This window comes from Protomyctophum bolini (assembly GCF_963924005.1).
Source record: "Protomyctophum bolini genome assembly, chromosome: 4".
NCBI lineage: Eukaryota > Metazoa > Chordata > Actinopteri > Myctophiformes > Myctophidae > Protomyctophum > Protomyctophum bolini.
Genome location: NC_137865.1, coordinates 19,115,218 through 19,139,870, shown reverse-complemented (window position 1 = coordinate 19,139,870; position 24,653 = coordinate 19,115,218). Strand labels below are relative to the sequence as shown.

At 43.2% G+C, this 24,653-nt stretch overlaps 2 protein-coding genes and 1 long non-coding RNA gene across 8 annotated transcripts in view; all 3 read right to left on the bottom strand.

Moving 5' to 3' along the window:
* Nucleotides 1–654: 654 nt before the first annotated feature.
* Nucleotides 655–1,908, bottom strand: LOC308314479 (putative RNA polymerase II nuclear localization protein SLC7A6OS; the record flags this gene model as incomplete). The annotated part of the gene is made up of 1 exon (XM_080762110.1): nt 655–1,908. Exon 1 carries the CDS (start codon nt 1,693–1,695, stop codon nt 655–657), a length of 1,041 nt encoding a protein of 346 aa, XP_080618236.1. The 5' UTR covers nt 1,696–1,908.
* A 1,253-nt stretch (nt 1,909–3,161) lies between these two features.
* Nucleotides 3,162–10,483, bottom strand: LOC308313629. The gene is made up of 3 exons (XR_013963901.1): nt 10,211–10,483; nt 4,364–4,463; nt 3,162–3,587 (listed from the first exon to the last, which is right to left on the bottom strand). It is a non-coding gene; the product is annotated as an uncharacterized lncRNA (long non-coding RNA).
* Nucleotides 10,484–17,541: 7,058 nt separating this feature from the next.
* Nucleotides 17,542–24,653, bottom strand: part of hipk2 (homeodomain interacting protein kinase 2) — a 120,724-nt gene continuing 113,612 nt past the window's right edge. For 3 of the 6 annotated variants that reach the window (XM_080761366.1, XM_080761367.1, XM_080761369.1), the window contains exons 13-17: nt 24,133–24,516; nt 22,560–22,834; nt 21,968–22,125; nt 21,185–21,655; nt 17,542–21,048 (exon numbers count right to left, since the gene is read on the bottom strand). In XM_080761366.1, coding sequence (XP_080617492.1) covers nt 21,010–21,048; nt 21,185–21,655; nt 21,968–22,125; nt 22,560–22,834; nt 24,133–24,516 — 1,327 coding nt within the window. In that variant the 3' untranslated portion in view covers nt 17,542–21,009. Of the gene's footprint in view, nt 21,656–21,967; nt 22,126–22,559; nt 22,835–24,132; nt 24,517–24,653 lie in introns of all 6 variants that reach the window. The other 3 variants (XM_080761370.1, XM_080761371.1, XM_080761368.1) reach the window with 2 other exon arrangements.

Below are 24,653 nucleotides of genomic sequence, written 5' to 3'. Positions count from 1 at the left end.
TTTTCACTTATTTAGGGTGCGTTCGGAAATGCGCACCGGGAGCACACTCGCCTATTAGTTTGCATTGCACAGTGCGCTCAGTGCACTATTTCCTATTTCCCCTTAAAATCAAGTATTTATTGTTGTAATAAAGCCTGTGAAAAGAACCTGAACTAATTGCTTTCACCCACATTGTAATTACTGTATGTATAAAGAAAAGAGCTCAGAACAAGGTTATAGATAGATAGGTATTAAACTTGAAGGGAAAGAAATCACACCCGTGTGGAAGTGAGGGGCGCTCTAATCATCGTACATCATCAAGAATGGTGGTCCCTTATTGGCCAAGGGTTCCCACCGACATACATGCCGATTTGCTCAGTCACATACGACGTAAATTCTCCGTTCATTGTCAATGGCAGTTTTAATGTTTGTACAGATATCATAACACAAACATTAAAGCTGTATATAAGTAGGCCGGTGGCCGACAGGCACGTACAGGTCTAGTCTCTCCTAATGGTACAAACATCAATTCACTCCATATGTTGATCTGATCCACCATGACAAAGCGCCAGTGCTCGCCCAGCAGTCTGCCGTCACCCAGGCGGATGCGTGCATGTAACCTCTCGCCTTATTAGAAAAACATATAAAGAGTAAATGAAACACAGTGCCTTATTGTTAACATTCCTCTCTGTCGCTACCTTCATTACTCTCCTCATCTGTGTATTTGTTCCTCCACATTTCCTCCTCATTCAGATTACACTCATCCTCGTCGTCCACCTCCTCTACCCATCCGAACGACGTTTGCCTATCGTAGCGTTCACCTTTGTCACTGCTGCCTTCCTCACTCTCCTCTTCGTCTGGGTATTCGTTCCTCCAGTTGCCTTCCTCATTCTCGTCATCTTCATCCTCGTACACCTCCTCTTCATTAACCACCCGGTCAGGAACCAGCTCTTCTTCGTCTGCGTATGTTTTCACATACAGGATGTCCTCGATCCAGCCGGGTGTGGTGGCCATTTCCTGGTAGTAAAGGTCGTAGACGTAATAGTCTTCCCCTTCCCGGTGCTCCACCTCTCCCTGATGCTCTGTGGTCATGCTGAGACGCTCCATCATCTTCACATTGCTGCACAGGAACATCTCTGTCTCCGAGGACAAGGTCTTGCCAAGAGCTTTTCCCTGATCCTTCTCTTCATTCTCATGTTCGAGGTCAACTACTTGCTCATCTCCAGAGCCCCAGCATTTCAAATGCTCTTTTTCATTACTATCGTCTGTCTCCTCTGCCCACCTCCTCTCGGAGGAGCCTCCTCCTCCCTCCTGGGGGCACAATAGGCCAGCGCGACGGCTGGAGAGGATTCGGTACCGTGGTTCTCGCAGGGTGCTCCACCTGGCACTGCGTAGATCTCCGAGGCCCCGGTGGGTTCTAGCAGCACAGGGACGCAGGGCACGGGTCACACAGGGCTGAGCCAGAGCCTCACAGACGTGCCTCTGAACCGGAGCGTCCTGAGTTGCCACAGTCACCACCAGTCTGAACACAGAGTTCTCCATCTCGGCTTCATTGGTCTCGGGTGCCATTCCCACCTGGCTCTGGGAGGTACTCTCCGGTCGAATACGTTTATATGCCAGCAACAATGCATCGGCAGGACTGGTGCCCCGCTTTCTTTTAACTCGAAGGAACGTCATGTTTGGGTCTGTGCTGTCTGTCTCGGTCTGTGTAAGCATAGATAATAGATGGGGTCTAATAACAGTGAAGCCACCCTGTGATATCTGTAGCTACAGATAGCAAAATTCTAGGTGTGCAGTTTTTGAAAGGCGTGCCGTGTACACGTACGTGTCCATTTCTGGGCTATGGAGCCTGATATTTTTGATTGGAGTGATTGGTGTTGTTGAACCGTGTGGACTCCACATTTGGGAAAGACTTATTAATAATGCATCTGTTAAAATAACTTAAAAACTGGTTAACAAACTGGTCCGGTGGAAACTTAATGGTTATTATGTTACTATCGGTGGAATATTACATCAGTTATGGAATTCCAGGATGTAGCCTACATTTTGCCCAAATATGGAATACCAGGATGTCATTTTTGCCCAAATAAGGGCATTATACATAAAATACTTCAAATATCTCTCTCTCTCTCTATATATATATATATATATATACACACCGAACACCGGTATGTATATATGAAATTTACTTCACACATCAATGGTGTACTTATGATTGTACTACAGCATATATTTGCAAAAGAAAAGTTTAATTTATATATGCCTACAATTAGTGAATTATTCCCATTGCCTTGCATAGGAAAATCTAAAACCCCATTTCAGGTACTTTTCTCTCGGAATTCTTATGGTCTACAGTCCACAATGTCTTATCGGCACATCCCTAGTTTTCTCCAGTGTGGAAAACCTTCGTGTGTCTTCATGTCTATCAGGTTGGCTGACTGACTGACTGAAACTCTTGACGCAATGCTTACAGTGGAAAGGTTTTTATCCAGTATGGATACGCTCGTGTCTCTTCAGGTTGGCTGACTCACTGAAACTCTTGTCGCAATGTTTACAGTGGAAAGGTTTTTCCCCTGTGTGGACACGCTTGTGTCTCTTGAGGGAACCTAAATCACTGAAACTCTTGTTACAATGTTCACAGTGGAAGGGTTTTTCTCCACTGTGAATACGCTGATGTAACTTAAGGTGATGTGCTCTACTGAAACTCTTGTTGCAATGTTCACAGTTAAAGGGTTTTTCCCCGGTGTGGACAAGCTGGTGTGTCTTCAGTTGACTTGACTCACGGAAACTCTTGTCACAATGTTCACAATAGAATGTTTTTTCTCCAGTGTGGATACGGTGGTGTGCCTTTAAAGAACCTGACTGTCTGAAACTCTTGAGGCAGAATTTACAATGGAAAGGTTTTTCTCCTGTGTGTATACGCTTATGTGCCTTCAGATTAAATGACTCACTGAAACTCTTGTCACAATGTTTACAGTGAAAAGGTTTTTCGCCAGTGTGGACATGCTGATGTGTCTTCAGGTCATCCGACAGGGTGAAACTCTTGTCACAACGTTTACATTGGAAAGGTTTTTCTCCAGTGTGAACATGTTGGTGTCTTTTCAGATAAGAAGACTGACTGTAACTCTTGTCACAATATTTACACTGGAAAGGCTTTTCTCCAGTGTGGAGGCGCTGGTGTGCCTTCAGGAGAGATAACCGATTGAAACTTTTGTCACACTGTGTACAGTGGGAAGGTGTTTCTCCATTATGGATCAACTGGTGTCTCTTGAGACCAAATAAACGCCTGAAACTCTTGCTACACAGTTTACACTGGAAAGATTTTTCTCCCGTGTGGACACCTCCGCTTGTCTCCCCCCAATCATCACTGTCTTCAGTGTCCGATTCAAGTTCAACTTCAACTTCAGAGCAGTGTGAAGAGATGTCTTCATCAACTTCAGTTTTCACTGAGAGTAATGTCAACATTGACCCATCAGGCTCTTCTGGTCTTTGCAGTAGCTCCTCCTGTTCCTTTTTAATGTGTGGCGGTTCTGGTTCCTCGTAGAGCAGACTGGGGCTCCTCTCCTGTTCAGGAGAAACCTCTTTACACACAACCATGTGCAGGATTTCTAGGAGCAAAGAAATAACATGATAGTCAACACTGGATTTCTAAAATGTATCTTCAATGTTGTACAAACCTACTAACTGACCAAATGGTTACTAAATAAGTACAGGTTCTTCCAGGTCGTTCTAGTGGACACTCAAAATCAGGCATCAAAGTTTAAGCAAGATTCTTATATTACAAAAATAAAATAAAATAAAAACACATTATTTTTAACAAATATTTAAATGAGCCTTATTTTTTTTTACTGATATGAGCATTAAATCAATCCATTAATATTGTGCGAGCTCTGATTTGGGAGTAACTTACAAACAAGTTAAAACGCCTGCGTCACCCGTCTGAAAATACCTTTAGTTTGACGTTTAGAAATCGCTGGTACACGGGAGCGTTGAGTGATTTCCAACGAGCCCTTCCAAACTCCAATGCTCCAATGATACTCAATGTTTTGACACTCAATGTAGATGAGAGGGTCGTGTCCCGGTGGAAAAGTGATGAATGTGCATAACAGACATTATGCCGTGTACTTATAATGATACTGTTACCACTATAATAATAGCCTGAAACGATTTTGGAAAATATCTAATGGATTACATTGTTGGAACTCGTGGTCTAATGGAAATAACTTTTAATGACCTAATTTATTAATCTTATAATAATGTTGCCCTTATATTTCTGTATGATGTGATCCAATGTTTGGCTTGTAGTAGACTGTTTTTGGCGATTTTCACGAGAGAGAGAGAGAGAGAGAGAGAGAGAGAGAGAGAGAGAGACTGTGAAACCTACTGAGGTCTAGCTGGTCTTCAGGTTCCTCCTCTTTCATGGTTGAGTCGGGTCTGGTCAAGTCTGGAGAGTTCATCTGCACCTGCTGTCTGGACTCCACAGTCTGGAATGAAACAATTAAGATTAATTAAGAAGGGAAAAACCTCTTACACCCAACTTCAACTATGCGTGTCGTGAGACTCGTGACATCATCGTACCCGGACGTTATGCAGGAAGTCAGGAACGCCTACGGAGTGGCAAAAAAACAACCTTTCTGGCTTTGACAGCCCATACATCTAAACAGAAAACACTGCACTCACTGTTGTAAACGCTGGGTCAGACATGCATGCTCCCGTTACATTCGTTCAGCCTAGTGTCAAACGAATGCTTTGCTCCTCGGTAGCTCGGGTCAGAGTATCTGGCAGAGTACTTGAGGGTGCTATCACGGGTGATGGTATTGGGCCCGTATCGGTACATCTCTACTACTTTCTGTCAGTAAATTCCGTGCAGGTTATTATTATTAACACTGTGCACAGAATTGGACAGAAAGTAGCTCAAAAACATGTCTACAAGTGATTTGTTTTATTTAACAATTTGCTAGATACAGGATAATCCAAGCTTTTTGTACAGCTGCAATGCAATCTTGATACATTTAGCATTGTTAAATTAAGATTATAGGATTTTTCTGTTTCGATGGATGAATGGGTTCTATGATTCTGCCCTGCAATGCAGGGCAGAATCATAGAAGCATTGGCTATGGACCTGGCTATGGCCCCGCGAAAAGTAAAGACGGCTCGCCCCAGAATTTCGAAAAAGTGAAGACGGCTCGCCTCAAGCCGTGGATAGCTCGCCCCTAAAGCGTGGATATCTCGCCCCACAGCGTGGATATCTTGCCCCAAAGCACGGATTTCTCGCCCATGTTTATTTCATGTATATTTTACCTTATTTCTCATATTAGAACATAATTTAGAATCAATGTTGTTTGTCAAAGGAGAACATTTAGAACCAGTTTGTTGTTGTTGTTGGTCAAATGAAAATGATGCATGGATAATGATTGGCTCATCCCCCTCCATTGTTCTGGAAATTCCATTCTGGAAAGGTGTTCCATTCCTCCATTGTTAATTTGTTACTGAAATTAGTTGTTGTTGTTGTTGTTGTTGTTGTACTATTGTTGTACTATTGTTGTACTATTCTATGTCTGCCTAAAAGTACAGTACTTAAGATTTAGCTGGGGACCTGGAGTCTGTGAAATCTTTCACAGACTTTCATACTAGGCTGAGGAATATATCCCACCATTTTCACATTGGCCAGTTTACAGTGCCACCAACAGGTGGATTTTTGAAAATGACTCAAATCAAATCATGAAGATTTTAGGCTGAGGCATATATGTCACCCATTCTTGAGATAAGGGACAAAACTTTTTTCAAACTGGATTTTTTTTTTTTTTAAGATACATTCAAATCAAATAGATGTATTTGTAGACACAGGTCTCAACTACCAATCTTGAGAAGGAACAGGTTTTTCGCATAACATTTCTTTCTAAAATGGGACATTTATGCACTTAATACCTGATTCATGTCAACTCCGTCAGACACACTAAAATCCCTTTTAATTGAATTTTATCATTTCAACAATAATATAAAGTCCTCAGTTATCTTATAATGGCTTTCAGTAATCAAGTTAAGCAATACAAATCTTTTAATATTATTTTGTTCCAATATCACACTATTATGAAATATCCAATTTCTCAAAACCGTCATTTCAACCTTTATTTTCAATATTATAACATGAAAACCATGTAAAAAAAACAAAAAAACATCATTACGTATCATTTCAGTTGGTGTTTCAATACATAAGCACAAAAGATTTGACAGCGAATTTTCTATTTCTTTGGAAATTAACAAAAACATCACGGGACGAACGTCTGACGGAGTTGACGAACATCTGACGGAGTTGACAAGTTTAACTGATTTAGGTTCTAGACCACCTAGGATCTTGATTCTGGTGACTAATCCCACATTTTCAAGGATGAGGAATACAGTGGTACTATTTAGATTTGCCCTGTGAACATGGCAGCCATTTTTCAAAATGGCCGCCAACTTTCTGTTATTTCCCAATAACTCAAGTTCTACACCACCTAGGATCTTGATTCTGGTGACTAATCATACATTTTCAAGGATGTGGGATACATTGGTACTATTTAGATTTGTCCTGTGACCATGGTAGACATTTTTCAAAATGGCCACCAACTTTCTGTTATTTCCCAATAACTCAGGTTCTACACCACCTAGGATCTTGATTCTGGTGACTAATCATACATTTTCAAGGGTGAGGAATACAGTTGTACTATTTAGATTTATCCTGTGACCATGGATGGTAGACATTTTCAAAAATGGTGGACCTGCTATTATTTTACCAATTTACTCAGGGAATATTATCAGAATAATATAAAATCTGTGAATACATTTCTTACCAAGAATTTTCTTCACCAATGTTTGTAAAGGTGTCTACTAACATATCCCACATTGGTTTCTATTTGACCACCCTAGGGGCATGTTTGACAGCTGCTGAAAGTTGGGTACTATCAACAACCAATATAAGGCTAAATGTTCTAAATTTCATTATGCTTTAAGTAGCATGTCAAACTAAGGGCTTTTCATGATTCTGGATCCATTCCAAGCATTAGTTTTGCACAAAAAACACTACGTTGGCTAAAAACGGCCATAGCCATCATCACAGATGTGATGAGGTCAGCACATGTCGGCACATTTGGGCAAGTGGCTATGGCCAAACTAGGGGGTCTATGGCCAAACTAGGGGTCAAACTCCTTGGGCTAAATTCGGTGAGGTGAACAGTGAGCAGTGAACAGTGAGCGAAAGACTGAAGACAGAAGATTTGACTTCAGGACCATCAGGCAGGATGTGCAGACACTGAAGGCATCAGTGTCTTTCTCTGTGTCCCCAGCATGTCAACCAAAGCAATGTTACCAAATCAAAGGAGCCTTCACCTCATGTCACCTGGGGCTGGGTGAGCAATCGTATCCTGTATCTAAACTCACAACTAAATACAGACACTTGGCCAGACTGCCGTTTGAAAGGGTCAAACCCCTCATCCTGATTGGGGAAGACCACCCCACCTAATCACACCAACCGAACAAGTGAGGTTGGGGCCTCCAGGTGGGCCAGCAGCCATCTGCACAAGACTGGGCTGGACCCTGCAGGAAAGCAATCTCCAGCCAAGACAATGTAAGTTGACTATAACAGAGCCCCAGAACACAGAGCTCAGGAGAAGGATGGAGAAACACTGGCAGGAGGCCACCAAGATATAATGCCCCAGAGACCCAGAGTGTGCCACCACTGGCAGTAAGGAGATCAACTAAAGATGTCATGAAAGGCAAGTCTCCACCAAAAAAAACCCTGAACCTAATCGGGGTGTCAAGAGACCAAAGTTTCTCCCCCACAGTTCCCTGCAGTGGCCAGTGAAGTCAAACTGTGCATCTGTACCTGAAAGGGGCAAGTCAAAGGCCAGAAAGCCCACCTCCTTTTAATGTCCTGTCAGTAGAAACTCAACCTGCACCTGAAATAAGCCCTTACCTCTCCCAGAGAAAGTTCATCCTTGAAAATGTAATGATTAGTCGCCAGAATCAAGATCCTTGGTGGTCTAAAACTTGAGTTATTGGTAAAATAACAGCAGGTTGGTGGTCATTTTGAAAAACAATGGCTGCCATGGTCACAGGACAAATCTAAATAGTACCACTGTATTTCTCATCTTTTAAAATGTATGATTAGTCGCCAAAATCAAGATCCTAGGTGGTCTAAAACTTGAGTTATTGTAAAATAACAGCAGGTGGCGGCCATTTTGAAAAGAAAATGGCTGCTATGGTCACAGGACAAATCTAAATATTACCAATGTACCCCACATCCTTGAAAATGTATGATTAGTCACCAGAATCAAGATCCTAGGTGGTGTAGAACTTGAGTTATTGTAAAATAACAGCAGGTGGCGGCCATTTTGAAAAATGGCTGCCATGGTCACAGGGAAAGTCTAAATTGTACCACTGTATCCCTCATCCTTGAAAATTAGGTCTTAGTCACCAGAATCAAGATCCTAGGTGATGTAGAACTTGAGTTATTGTAAAATAACATCAGGTGGCGGCTCTTTTGTAATATGGCTGCCATGGTCACCACGAGACAAATCTGTGATGGCCCCATAGCCAAAAATGTTCCTTAAGGCATGCTCTAACTGTGTGCCAAATTAGAATACTGCCCATTATTCAAAAACAATAATTTTATTGTTTTAGGAACACTTTTGTCAACTCCGTCAGATACACGTCAACTCCGTCAGACACAAAATCTGACGGAGTTGACGTCTGACGGAGTTGACAAAATGGCATTTGTTTTCATCTTAACCCTCTTTAGTACAATGTAGCCATTTTGTTTTTGCTTAATTTTGTTAGCTAAACCTAACCCCTAAACTAAAATAATAAACATTATTTTGGAATTCTTAACAAAGATCATAAAAATGTGCAGACGGAGTTGACATGTAAAAGCTGTGACCACATTGTTATCAACATTGTTTGTTTAAAATATCAAACAATTGAATGCTTGTCAGACCAGGTACTCCACTGTTGCAACAAATATAAATGGGACTTGGAAAAGGAGTCTTCAGGCTAAATCTGTCAACAATATTTTCTGATTAATTTAAGACTTTTAAAAAAACCTGACGGAGTTGACGGAGACGTGGGACGAACATTTGATATGAGATATTTAATAGAAAATATAAATTAAAATTAACTGTGTATATTATTTGCTATGTTGTTGACAATCTACTTTAATTTAGTATGTATATTTATGTGATTGTGACAGTATTAGACACTTTTTTGGCAGTTTGAAATTGTGGCCACTTGCTGGGGACAGGCTAAATACAGGCCTTTTTGGGTACAGGGCCTGCTTTTAACTAATTCAGATGGAATATGAAAACAATTATAATGAAATTAAGGGCATAATAATACACAACTGTACTACACTTAACTTTGCAAGTGCTTTTATTTTTATGAATTAATTTATTTTTTACATAAAATAAGGCTATTATGTGTGGGACATGTTTTTTCCACTTTTGTCCCTCATCTCAAGAATGAGTGACATATATATATATATATATATATACACATATATATACAGGAAAAATCTCAAAGTACAGGTAAAAATATTGTACAAGTAAAAATCTCTCTCTCTCTCTCTCTCTCTCTCTCTCTCTGTTTAAAAGTAGGCTACTATTGTGAATCAGTGGACCATGACACAGCTTAAACACAACTCTTCTTTACTTTCAAAACTCAGTCATTATAACAACCAAAGCAACATCATCACACATCATGTTGTATGTCAAGACTGTAGTAGTAGTAGTCGATCCCAGATTATCCCCCAGTCATCACAAAGGCAACAGGAATATGCAACGAGCGCAGCACAATCAAACAGCTGTCAGTGAGTCATAACAGCTAAAGTAAAAATCTCTCTCTCTATTTAAAAGCACAGGTAAAATCTCTCTCTCTCTGCAGTTATCGAAAATACAACGGTTTTACGGGGCGACTTCTACGGACTTTTGGGGGCGATCCGTCTATTCGCATTGAGCACCCCAATGGAAACAACTCAAACAAGCCATAAAATCGTTTTAGCAGACCTTGAACTAGCCTAGGATTTAGACTCTCGTAGATTATTTTATCGACATTTTCAATCTACGACTCAGTCTATAACGTGTTATCCCCCCCTTAACTGCAGACACCAGCTGATCGAGCCTTCCATCTTCAAACTATACATTAAAAGCAAAATATAACGTGCTTACCCTGATGCCCCAAATAAAAACAAAAACACATACCTTTCCGAAGAATAAGTTATGGCAGAAGAAAACACACTTTAACACGGTACTCTAAAGTCGATAAGGATCGTAGTCTAAACTGTACTTGAAGTTGAAGCTATAGCTTAGCACTATAGCCAATTTAGCCCACAAAACATGTCTTTGCACTTCGCCTGGAAATTTCCCACGTTTTCACAACGAGCCAGTCTGCCACTCTTTATACACAGATCTCAGACACTATATAGGCCTACAAAGGTTCAGTCAGTTACTACAAACTTTATAACACAGACTTTCTCTGTATCACGTTCACTCTCTGCTCTGCTCTCTCTGTTTGTTTGGCTCTCTCGTCAACACTGAACAGGCTCGCATCACCCACCCAGAGCCAACGCCGTTTAGATGAGAGAGTTGCAGTTGCGACAACTCACCAGTGTCAAGTCCATAGGGGAGAACGGGGTAAGATGAGCCAGCAGGTAAATTGAACCACCCCCTTTATCTAGAAAACTGTGTTGCCATCCAGGGTGGATAGAAAGAACATCGGGTTCGATATAATTTGCAAGGACAAGGAAAATGTCGTGAATGGAGAGTGTGGAGAATGGGTGTGGTGCCGACAAGAGTAGAGCTGGCAGAGTAAAGTGGGTGATTGAAAGCAGGTGGCTGCAATCATTGACAGGCCCCACCTGCACCTACACCTCCTTCCTTATCCGTTCTTCCCATCCACGCCCTGGTCCTGATTGGCTGGGCAATGGCCCTGCTTTCTACAAAATCAACACAGTCGAGTCACAAAGATGCTTCTCCCCGCGAGCGGCGGGAGTCTCTTTCCGTTTTTTAGACAGCTGGTGGATGGAAATGAATCCTCCACCCACGCTGCAACTTGACGCGGGGGAAAAGCGTTCCCAGTTTTCCACCCACACTGCAAGCTGCAGTGTGGGTGGAGCTTAATTTCCATCCATCAGCTGTCTTTTTTTTAAACTATTTTTCATCCCATGATTTTGTAACCCCAATTCATGCTTCCTTCATGCATGAGTGTCCAAATCGCTCCTTTACACCTGACAGGGGGGAGTTTCCCTGGTTGGACGTAGCGTGTGGAAGGAACACGTTATTCTGACCAGTTCCCTTCCCCTCCATCAGGTGCCCCGGCTGGCCACGGGGAGGCAGTTTAGAGACCTGGATTACTGCATGTTTTTTTTGTGAGGGTACACGGGGAGAACATGCAAACTCCACACAGAAAGGCCCTTTCGTGTCCTCTCGGAGGAGAAGGCACGCAGCCAGTGCCCACAGCGTCCACCCATGTTGCCTTTTTTTTGTTTATTTGCTTTGGTATTTTGTTCCTTTAGTTAGTTTGTCTGCGTTGATTGTTAGTTTTCTTGAGTTACTTTGTCTTCAGTTCCTTTTAGTAAGTTATACTTTGTTATCCTAGAGTTCTTGAGTAACCTTTATTATTATTCCAATAGTCAGCTCTTAAGTTATTCACTATATTACTGTTGGTACTTATTTAACTCAATTTTCCCTCACATAGGGGTGTTTGTATGTATGGTAGTTTTTCGTTTGATCTAATTAGTTAATTTTTGTTAGTTGTCGTTAGTATAATTGTGTTTTTGTTTTCCATTTGGTTTGGGACTTTTAGTTTGTTTTTCTCCAATGTAAACAGACACCCTGAAACCATTATTCCTTTGAAAAATAAAACAATTGAAAAGATTTCATCTCTGTCAACAGAAACAAATCTTCTTTTGTAAAAGCTGTCTCATTATGTTATTTCCCCCAAAGACAAATATTGTACTTTTGAATCCACAACATTTTTCAGAAGGGAAAAGTAATAATGAACCACTTCAGCCTTACAGTAGGCCTATGTCTATTCCCAACTAACTCCAACCTGAATCTTTTTCTTAATTGTAAGCCCCAAATCCATGAAACAACCATTTCTCTTGTGAGGACCAGGGTGATTCTACTGTACTTCAGGATCATTTGGCCCTCAAAAGAATAGTACAACGCCTGGGCCGTGGCTCAGCGTTCCAGGCACCTTGGCTAGTGTTAATCCAGTCTGGCTGTGTGCCGCGGGTCCCGACGGCCTTTACTGCATGTCACTCGGACTCCCCCATATCTCTCCCCATTTCCTGTCAGCCTACTGTCTGTCCCTCTATAAAAAAAATATAAAGGCGGTAGCCGTAAAAAAAAAAAATAGTACAACAAGTGCACTACACACACACACATCAAGACAAGACAAAGACACCGGTGCCGTGACTTAACAGTTTAATGTAAATCCAAGACAAAGTGTGATTACATTTTTCTACACATATACAATATGCATATGTGAGCATACAAATTTCTCATTAATAACTCGATTCACCTCGGAGACCGAAAAAATGATCAAAAGTAACAGTGAATAACAAGCTATAACATAGTTCACCACAAACGCCAGCCCCCTCTCACCCTACAGTTAGTAAAGAGGACAATTAAAATAACTATATTCTTCTATTTGACCAAGGTGTCTGCCTGTTAAAATCCTCCTTGTAAGATTCACAATGCTATAATTAGTTGGGGGTTTTTTTGTGTTTTTTTTCGAAGCCTAATATAAATTCACTCCATTTTTCTACAACGAAAATGATTAAAGATAAGCACACAACATCATAATGGCAACACAAGCGCTTAATAGCAAGTACTCAATGTGTTAGGAGGTTTTAATTAATCATTCTTCTTATTGTCATTATCATATTTATTTTAAACATTCTATAAAGCCAGTAAAATATCCATTCTCATAACATACTTAATATAATTAGGCTAAGAAAAAGGGTATACGTAAACGCTACATAAACGGATTGAAATAATCAGACATCACACCCCAAATAAACAAAAAATATGTAAATGAAACACAATCAACAAATATGTATACTATTATGAAAATACTACAGCACACGTTAGCTTTATCAACACCGTTGAGAAACCATACAGCAATGGACACAAAAGGCGGTCAGGGTTTGATGCACTTAGGGTGCAGTACCACCTAACTGGAGTTTTTCCTATGAGGGCGGATTCTACCAATGCTTTTCAATGGGAACGGAGCGGTTTGTTGCCCTTTGAGGATTTTCGCAGAAAAACGCTGCGTTCTCATTGAAAAGCATTGGCAGAATCCACCCTCATACATAGAATTCCAGTTCGGTGTGATGGCTATAGTAGTTTACTTAATATGTTGTTTTGAGCTCTGCAGTTCAATGTTGTAGTTTTGTAGTAGGCTCTGCAGTAGTGTAGGCCTACTGTTATCATTCTGAGATGTACTGACAAGGCTGATGTAGCCTACTGTACTGCACGTAACTCAAACCAAACCCCACAGATAAGGTGCTGCTATTTATACTAGGGAAAATGGGATTTAAAATCTGGCTCTGGTGAATCACAAGAGGTATATGTATTTCCTGCTGCGTAAGCAGGTGTAATTTGACTTTCAATGTATAAATTTCATCTGACACCTGGCAGTGTGTAATGAAACCAAATGGATGGTTAAATGTATAAACCGACGATAAAGTCGATAAATGAACACTGAGGATTTTACTGTGAACCATTATCATGATAGATATATCTTTCTTTGGTTCCGGCTCTGACGTGAAAAGACATATTTTTGAAAGACCTTACATTACCGGAGATTGGGGAAATTGCCTGCAAGTAGATTCCAATATTTATTTGGTTTGTTATTTTGCGCTAATTATGATCGACCACCAGTGACGGCATCAAACCATGACCACCTCACCCTGAATTCCCCCAAAGAAAAGCCAGCGAGAAGGAGTGGAACTCCTTAACAAAAGGTAAAAACAGAACAACAGAAACATCAACAAAGAAACAAACAACTCTCGACCGCACCTATAACACCTATATCCCCATCTGTGACCTCCCCTTCCGCTGTGGCGCCATGACTGACAAAAGTAAAAAGATCTGGCTCAGGGGCAAAGGGCAAAAAAGGTTAAATTCTCCAAAGAAAATCTATTTTTGCTAGCCTGTGCTGAATTTAACATGGACTCATGGAGGCACGTTCCCGACCAGGAACACGCCTCTTGGGGCAGGCTGGCAAAGAAACCGATTTAAAAGGTTGTAAGCTAATTCTACCAGGCTTTAGCTTTACATTTTTTATACAATGAATGTTCAGAAAAATGCACAAATCTGTCAGTTTCGGCCAGATCTGACCAAGTCAGTTACAGAAGAGGGTGGAGGTCACAGATGGGGCCAGCTAACACCCATCCATAAATCTTGTTTCACATTGGGAAATGGGAGGCAGTTGCAAATCTTACCAAATGACTGAAACATAATATGAGCTGAGGGGCATGACAGGGGCTGTCTGATTCTATTCATGTTCCTCCTGCAGCTTCAAGTCATTTCTGAGGAGTTTGGCCAGAGAAGACTAACGTACTGTAGCACTGTGTATGTGCTGTGCCTTTTCTTAGGAATGTTTCTCAACGTTCAGAATCACACACTGTGGGCAAAGTTTGGAAGTGTGACAGACGTCTTGTGTAGATTGAGTACTAAGTTACTAACAATAGCAAAGCTGTAAAAACACCAGGCGTCGGGCCGCTTCACACAGCTGTCTCCAATTAAAACTACACCTTTTAAAGCTTTGAGGGTACTGTTGGTTATTTGGAAGGCAGTATTCTAAAATTAAAATGGCTAGTCTGGGTAGGCTATGCGCAACTCTTGACGAGCAAAAAAATACCTTCACTCTCTACTTAAGCACATTTTGGTAATTGTAAGGTCACTCCATCTACATTAATGCTCATACTTCTGATTCGTCTTTATCACGAAACACAAAACATAGGCTAGCGTAATATGAAATAGGGTGGTAAACAAACATCACACACATCTAGAAGTTATTTTCCATTAACAAAATGTTGAGTGTAGTAGGGCATCTCTTGGCTTGAGTTTTAAGATCCTTTCTTTTTTTCTTCTTTTTTTACTCTCGCATTATAATAAGAGGAGTTCACTAATCTTTTCATGAGTTCTTCTGTATTACTAGTAAATCATTGCTGGATCACATTTATAAATTATTGCATCATGCATGGTCACAAATGATGTGGAAATCAAATTCAAACTAAAATGGTCACCCAGTGAGAAAGATCTAAAGCATCTCAGGCAGGTCATAATACATTCATTTTGTGCAGGTGACCACATTTGTAAAGGTATTGTTGGTATATTTTTGATTAATTTACTTTACAGGTCATTCCATTCCATGGCACGCTAACTTAAAACATATATATCTTTTTTTGTACAAATTCATTTTCTTACAACATTGATAAAGCTACAACATCGACAATGTAAAAAAAGAAAACAACAACTTTTATATAAAACAATTTGGAGAGAAGTTAGATATTTAGTGAACAAATTAAATGATCACAACTTGATGTATTTAGGGGGAAAGAGTGATTAATAATCCGATTTTCTTTTAAAAAGTTAATGTACAGAAACACTGGCAACTCTAACCAAAACAACTACTGTGTGTGTGTGTGTGTGTGTGTGTGTGTGTGTGTGTGTGTGTGTGTGTGTGTGTGTGCGCGCACGCTACTTTGTGTACGGTGCGGTAAATTCTTTATATGACATGCACACCAACATTTGCTGTGGGGGTAGAAATTACATGTCCATTAACGTACTTGTAAAGTGTTTTCTCAGAGATGGTTTAAATGCAGAACGTATTGCCTAGCTACTGTTGCAAGCGAGTGGGAGTTGGGGGTATGGGGAGGTGTTGCTAGTACTGCGAGTGTGTTGAATTCTTTGGTGGGAGGAGAGAATATAGTCTGAGTATGACAGCGATGTCCCCATGTTGAACGAGAAGGGCGACCAGACCAGACAATAGTGTCCTATGGGTATAAAGCAAGATTCCTCTTGAACAGTGGAATGTTTCAGTAGTCTGCCTCGTGATCCAGGAGCCGAAAAAAGGAAAACTATTTCATTGGAAAAAACATCTCCTGCGTGTGTGTGTGTGTGTGTGTGTGTGTGTGTGTGTGTGTGTGTGTGTGTGTGTGTGCGTGCGTGTGTGTGTGTGTGTGTGCGTGCATGCGTGCATGCTTGCTTATAGGCCCCCCAGATCACCTCATATGAATAAAGCAAACCCAAGCTAATAATAGAAATCACACCAAAAAAATTGAATATAAAATAATGGCATAACCAGCAAGGTTCTAATACGTAATATCACATCTTTGACTGCTAGGATCCAAAGGCCTGATGGGGCGGGGGTGCGGGAAGAGTGTGGAATATGGGTGACGAGCCTCTGTTGGGCCCATCAGGAGTTTTCATCAAGGTTAGAGGATTGCTGGGTTGTTGTTGTTGTTTTTAAACCTGGGTGTTTGCATACTCAAGTCTACAGTGAGCTACCTACAGTAGGCCTACAAGGGCCCCATTGGATTATCATCAGCTCAACACCGATAACGATCACCATCAGTGTTGGAACACTTTCCACCTCCATTGAATACTACATATGACTGTACAACAACCCCCAGGTTACAAATGAAATAAAATGAAAAATAAATGAGCCTGGCAGAATAATAAAAGTACACACTGAGAGAACACCCACAACAATTATTGCAACAATCTCAAAAAATAAACAACATACCTACAGCCATGTAAATGTTCAGTCTAATGTGAAGAAGAAGAAACCGGGGAGGGGGTAACTTAAAATGCAAGTACTGTGGCAGACCATGTACTGTACCATGGCAGCTTTCACTAAAGTCACTAGCACTTCTTATGCGCTCACTTAAAGGTGATATAGGCAAGTTTTCAGCCAAAAATCAACATATTTATCTATCTATATTTGTGGCCTTATTCCCTCTATCTTCCCCTATATTTTGATGCTGAGCTGCTGCCCTGTAGACATACACTCTCCCTTTGTCTCCCTCTATGTGTTTGTATCTGTTTATATCCACTGTTGTTTATGTCGCGGGACGGAAGCGTCGTGTTGGGAGGAGGGTCTGTGTGGGGGGTGACGCGGAGTCTTAGCCAATTGCAGCGCGAGGCTGTGACTGCATGTGTGTTCGACCCAGCAGTATTATAATGAAAACGCAATGCGATTTCATTGCAACTTGCAATGAAATCGCATTGGTGAAACTAAGATATGGGGATAATATTATACTTGCAATTTGCAAGTATAATATTATCCCCATATCTTAGTTTCACCATTGTTCATGTGAAATAGTATGTTTATGATGTAATATGTAAGCCTGTTGAAATTATGAGAATCGCTATGTATAGCGCATGGTTTGGTGGTCCGGCCGGCTTGAAGCTTGCATTCAACCCGTGCTCGCCAACGGTGACAAGCCGTCGCTGATCATCATAGCGATGAATAACCGTGGACAAAGTAGTTCACATGAACGATGCTGTAGTGGCTGGGGCATTTGAGGGGCAATATGTTTTATATGCACGATTACAAATGAAAGATAATTGAATTGAGAGCCAGTGAGTCTGCTCCACTACTTCCTACTTCCTCATTTGCGGGACTCGTCGTGTCAGTCTTGTGATATTGTGATTACGCTACAGTTACCCTTAAAAAAACATGTCAACTCAATGTCATTGTTGTAACTATGATATCGATAGAAATTCATAATTTTTTAATGTCATATTTAGCCATACGAGCGCAATATCCATAGCGTCCCTCCCAGCAGCAACAACAACCCCATAGCCTGAAGTGACCTGGCTCAGCCAATAGAATGACGGGGGGAGGGGGGTGGAGCTAGATTTTAATTTGTTTGGAAACACTCGATCAATTCTGTGTACAAACACTGAAAACTTGCCTATATCACCTTTAATGAAGACAAAAATAACAAAAGGAGAGTAGATTGTATTCATTGGCTAAGAGGAAATGACGTCTGTTAAATCAAGCAGCAAACAGCGACAGCCCTAATTGGTCACATCATGTACTGTATGTGTTCGGGGGGTGTGGCCATGTCCGCGATGTACCTGTTTCCAAGACAAATGGACAAGTGACAATTAAAATAATAAATACAAATTTCCAGATGCCCTTCCAGGTGTACACCCTGGCACTTCCATTCTGTTATGTTCCCTCTGCGTAGGCCTTATAGTGCTACCCAACACTCACAACAGAACAATTCAAATAACTTCCATATATCTGCCCAAAAAGCTATGACAATATCAACAAAAATGCCTTGCGTGAGAGTTAAGACTACATTTTATGACATCAGCGAAAAAGTCGATGTAATGACGTTGTTGCATCGAAAATACTTCATTCCTTCACCAAAGCTTTCAATTGGGCTCCATGCTGTAGGTGAGCATTTCTGCAGTGCCCCCCGCGGCTCCGACCAACCACCTGGGCTCAGTGTCACAACCAACCTGCACAGTGCCAACATGCTAATCTTTTTGTCCAGTTTACGATAAGGAATATTTCACCCTGCGCTCCGCGTCCGCGGTCCCTACCTAAACCAATCTCTACCAGCCCTTCACTCACTCGCGCCTACACAGAATCTCTCAAAAAGCCCTCAGCACCTCTACCTCTCCATCGCAAACCAGGCTTTCTCTGGCCTCACAGGATCGCCGCCACTTCCCATCAGGCCTAGCTTTTAACCTTTTTAAGAATGACGTCTATTACAGCTCGAACAATATACCGAAACTCGTCCCCTCATGATCATAATCATACATAATCATAATCTCCTGTTAGTACTTTTGAACATCACATTCCGTTGTTCCGTGTTTTAACAGATCCATGTGCTAATGACTCTGCTCTGTAATCCCTGTGCGTTAATTCCCTTGTTCGATGAAAACAAAAACAAAAGAACAAACAAATATATTCCAAACTAAAGCCACATCATTATGGGTACCACTCTTGTAGAGTCTTACAGCTATACTGTACATGTTTATATATTTACATTTATATCCAGAACAAACCAAACTAATAATTGATCTAACGACTTTGGTTAAGTACCCCCAGGCAAGTTATCTCATGCACACGTAATATTAAAATAGGTCAGTTTTGATTTTGAACTCTGACGTTAATCATCGTCACCTATATAGTGTGTTTGTCGTTAAGGACAAGGAACAGCAAGAGCCGAGCTTACACCTGGAAGAGAGCTGCGGTACAACTGAACCAGGGTACCATCCATGTCTTTCTCTCTCCCCAATTTATGGCCCATCGTATGTCGATAATGGTATCACATACCAAAAATAGGCTATCCACGTGCTCACAACGTCATGGATGTGATTCATTGTGACCTTGTAGATCAGCTATTTTTGGCACTTGATGCCGACATACAGCGATGTATAAATGAGGCTTCAGGGTATGGTCGCACATCACAAGCGCTACAAGCGGCATGCCTGTCAACCACGGCACTTAACAACCTGTTGTGTATATGAGCTGTTTTAATGTGAAAGATGTGTCATCTGATAGATTCCCCCCAAAAATAAAGAACAAAGTGTGTCTCGTATCAGTTCAATAAGGGACTCGTATTCATAGTTTCAAAATAAGGGATGTATTCCGTACTTCAAGGGACAGCCTAAAGGTGTGTGACCATGCCCTGGGTATAACCTCTGATGGCTGTCTCAGAGCCCGAGCCAAGTAAACTATGTCTTTATATCTGTAAGGCACTACGAGGGAAAGAGGGTCACACCTATTAGACGGAGTAGGGTTTTTAGAGGAGGAGCTACTCACACACACACACACACACACACACACACACACACACACACACACACACACACACACACACACACACGGCTAACAGTAGCACACACAGACAATCACGTTGTACATGCCTATGTTATTATAACAACTTTGTGCAATCACAATGAAGAAGAAAAAAGAGGAACAAATAAATCGATTGGGGGAGGACGAAACAAAAACAGAACAAAAAAGGTTTTCTTCATAAAACAAACAGGTGCAGACCTGCTACATTCTAAGAACCGGGGCCCAGCTAAGACACCTATAGCTAAAACTGAAGTATCATCATAAAGGTAAAACATAAAAGAGAAAGTTATCTATAAATACACTACAAAGTTTGTTTTTGTCTTATATTGGTTATATTTCCAGACACCTCCATAGCCGGAGAAGGGTGGGGGTGGGGCGGGCGGGTAGGGTTGTCGCCCCCCTGTCACCACCATTAATGATTTGGAAATATTTTAAGACAGTTCAAGGCCATCGATATTCTTTTTTTTTTCTTTGAACAGCAGCAGGTTTTCGTATTTCACCATTTCCCAAATCTTCTTGGGAATCCAAACTTCCAGAGAGTAACCCCTGTTCAACAGTCACTTCCCTATTTCAAGAGGGAGAGGAAAAACTAAAATGCTAAAGAAATTTTAAATTTTAAACAATTGATTCCATCGCGGAAAACCTACGCCTCTCCCGAGAAGAAGGCCTCTTTTCCAGAGGCCTCGCTGTAAAATGCACGGGACGTTACGTTCTCCAGAAAGCAGAGCACAAAACAAAGAGAAAGAGGGTAACGAAATAATAAACAACAAAAAAAAGAAAAAAGAACTGGACAAAATAAAAACAAATCGAAAAACCAACAGAAAACCCCTTGAACTGCCCCTCTTAAATTCCACCCCTCTTGTTTCCTTCTGGAGGGGCTGTGTATGTTTTCTTTTTTTTATTCCCTCTTTCCTCTGTCGTTGTATATAATCTTCAAGTTAGTTTGACGAGGATTGCAACGTTCCTCTGTCTCTGTTTGTGTCTGAGGTTTGGGGGGGGGGGGGGGGAGGGTCCAGGGGCAGCAGCAGTGCTGGGTTCGAGGCTCTCCAGTGTCTGTCCTGTGTCTGGTCTAGAGCAGTGGTTCTCAACGTAGGGCTCTGTGACTCCCGAGTGCGAGAGCATACAAATGAAACCCGAATGTTCAAGTTCCATTTGTACGCTCTCAGAGTGAAATTAACACTGAGGACTTTACAGTGTACATCTGGGGGTTGCAGAGATAAAAACAAATTAAAATCATATATCAAACTGGGGATCCTTGAAATTCACAAAAACAAAAAAGAAGAAGAAAGAAAGAAAAAAAGAGAATCACTGGTCTAGAGGTAAGGGTACTGGTTGACCTTGGTGGGGCTCAGGGGGTATCCAGTGTAGACGGTGGAGGCGGGCGAGGCGCTGATGTAGGCCTGGTGGTGGTGGTGGTGGTGGTGGTGGGCGAACTGGGCCTGGTACTGGCTGTGGTGCAGCGTGGGCGACGGCAGCACGCTGTGGCCCATGCTGACGGGCACCTGGTGCACAATGCTGCCCGGCGGGTAGCCGGCGTGGCGCGCCGACCCCTGCACCAGGTGGGCCACGGTGCCGGTGGAGCCCAGGGCGGCGGGCGCCGCCGCGGTGGCATAGGCGTAGAGGTGCGGCGGTGGCGGCTGGCCGGGCAGGTGCGTGGCGGTCAGGTGTGTGTGGTGCACGTTGTGGCCCGTGTGGGAGGGGCTGCCGTGGTGGAAGGAGTAGGGGGCCTGCGCGGCGATGGTGGGCGTGATGTAGGCCTGCTGGCGCCGGTGGCCGCCGCTCCGCTCCACGACCATGTGCTGCTGCACCTGCAAAGCCAGCGGAGACGTGATGCTCTGTTTTTAAATCAATTCAACTTAGATCTTTATTTCAGAACCAGGAAGAGCCATATCACAATTATAGACACTCAAGTGACTACTGGCCAATCACAGCGCATCTTTTCCGGGACTTATCAGACCCGAACATGCGCTCTGTGACGCACATTCATGCTTCCGCGGTGCTTCGCAAGGAATCTCGGGAATGTCTTGCCCTCCCATGAGCACATGCGCTCTCCATTGGCCAGAGCGCGGGTGAGCCATCTAGCTTTCTTATATATATATCTACGGTATGTATGTTCCTACCTGGCTGAGATTGAGAGGCTGCTGCTGGAAGAGGTGTGGCCCTGAGCGCTGCTGTCGGTAGGACCCGCCTACAGCCACGCCCCCTTGCAGGTGGTTGCTGCCAGACACCATGCTATTGGAGGTCTTGAACTTGTAGGCGTTCTGGTGGTTCATTGCATCTGGAATGAAAGACATGAATGAGGAAAGGACGGCAAACGCAAGGGTTCAATAACCATAATCGAACAAACCTCGTGAAAAAGAAACGCGAGAAAGAAAAGTCAATTTATACCGTCTGCTGACTACTGAGAGTTGTTCAAATGACACCTTTGGTCCATTTGGTTCCATTTGGACACTATCACAGTTAGGATGTTACAGTGTGGGGTTCCAGAGATAGAAAATGACATAAAAATGAGGGAATGTGGCATTATGCTTATGAAACTGGGGGTCCTTGAAATGTAAAAGTAAAAAAAAAAAAAAACGTTCTTATTTGTTTGTTTGAACAAAAAAAGGGTTAAATGTTCACCTATAATGACATGCCCAAATATGGATGCCAGGTTGAAAGTGGTTAATAACAGAATCTAACAATGCAACAATGAGCCCTGTGGTTCCTCACCTGGCATCAGCCGCTCACATTCGTTCAGGATCTCGCTGGTCTGGCTCTTGAGCGGGGGGATGATGATGGTGCGGGGGTGGTTTCCGTTGCTGTAGTTGTCCAGCACGGTGGTCTTGATGTCGCCGTAGCTACTGCTGTTGTTGTTGTTGTTGTTTGGGGGGTGTCTGGAGGACTCCACGCCGTAGGGGGGGCTGTTGCCACTGGAGCAGTCGGAGTCGGGCGAGTCGTGGACCGTCACGCAGCTGATGACGTTCTTCCTCTGCTTGGAAGATGCACTGGAGAGAGAGAGAGAGAGAGAGAGAGAGAGTTCCTCAACCAGGTCCATGCCATAATCACAGGTGATCCATGGCAGAATTATTACAGGTGGTCCACGGGAAAGTGGTTAAAATATATATATTGTTGCTTTCGAGCAGAAACCTCTTATGCTTATTTTAACATGTTTTCCCATGATCTGGACCATCCTGCAAGCTGTTTTTTTTTTTAACTATACGTGAAGACAATTTCATTCCAACCCAAATCAGCGCACTCTGAGTGTCTTTTTGCATATGTTGGGCAGAATACACTGTGTGTGTGAGTGCGTGCTGACCTGTGGTGTGTGGTGGTGTGTTTGTGAGTGCGTGCTGACCTGTGGTGTGTGGTGGTGTGTGTGTGAGTGCGTGCTGACCTGTGGTGTGTGGTGGTGTGTGTGTGCGTGCGTGCTGACCTGTGGTGTGTGGTGGTGTGTTTGTGGTGGCGGTGGTGGTGGTGGTCGTCCATATGTTGGGCAGAATACACTGTGTTTGTGAGTGCGTGCTGACCTGTGGTGTGTGGTGGTGTGTTTGTGCGTGCGTGCTGACCTGTGGTGTGTGGTGGTGTGTTTGTGCGTGCGTGCTGACCTGTGGTGTGTGGTGGTGTGTTTGTGCGTGCGTGCTGACCTGTGGTGTGTGGTGGTGTGTTTGTGCGTGCGTGCTGACCTGTGGTGTGTGGTGGTGTGTGTGTGCGTGCGTGCTGACCTGTGGTGTGTGGTGGTGTGTGTGTGCGTGCGTGTTGACCTGTGGTGTGTGGTGGTGTGTGTGTGCGTGCGTGCTGACCTGTGGTGTGTGGTGGTGTGTTTGTGAGTGCGTGCTGACCTGTGGTGTGTGGTGGTGTGTGTGTGAGTGCGTGCTGACCTGTGGTGTGTGGTGGTGTGTGTGAGTGCGTGCTGACCTGTGGTGTGTGGTGGTGTGTGTGTGAGTGCGTGCTGACCTGTGGTGTGTGGTGGTGTGTTTGTGAGTGCGTGCTGACCTGTGGTGTGTGGTGGTGTGTGTGTGAGTGCGTGCTGACCTGTGGTGTGTGGTGGTGTGTGTGAGTGCGTGCTGACCTGTGGTGTGTGGTGGTGTGTGTGTGAGTGCGTGCTGACCTGTGGTGTGTGGTGGTGTGTGTGTGCGTGCGTGCTGACCTGTGGTGTGTGGTGGTGTGTGTGTGAGTGCGTGCTGACCTGTGGTGTGTGGTGGTGTGTTTGTGAGTGCGTGCTGACCTGTGGTGTGTGGTGGTGTGTGTGTGAGTGCGTGCTGACCTGTGGTGTGTGGTGGTGTGTGTGTGCGTGCGTGCTGACCTGTGGTGTGTGGTGGTGTGTTTGTGGTGGCGGTGGTGGTGGTCGTCGTCCTCGTCCGTGTCGCTGCTGATGGTGATGATGCTGACGGCGGGGCTGGGCGTGTCGGGGATGACGATGGTCTGTCGCTGGGGGGCGTGGCTGTGCTGCTGCTGCTGCTGTTGGTGGTGGTGGTGGTGCTGGTGCTGCTGGTGTTCTCGGGTGGTGCTGGAAGCCTGCTCCGCTGCGTCGCCAACCCCCCAGGGCTGCGGGGGCGGGGCACAGTTGCTGCCGTTCTGTAGCACGCCAGTGGCGGCACAGCGTGGGGGCGTGTTCTCTTTGACCCGCTTGGAGCGCTGCGGCGACAGGACGGCCTGAGAGGACGACACCTCGTACGCCGACGTGTTCCTGGAGGCGGGAGGAGGCATTTTTTACTTAAAGGGATGGACACTTCACTCCTTTTGCAACCAGATCTATTTTTAATGATGTTTGGGAGACAATACACACTTTCCTGGGTTTTTTATGTGGGTATTTTTTAGATATTT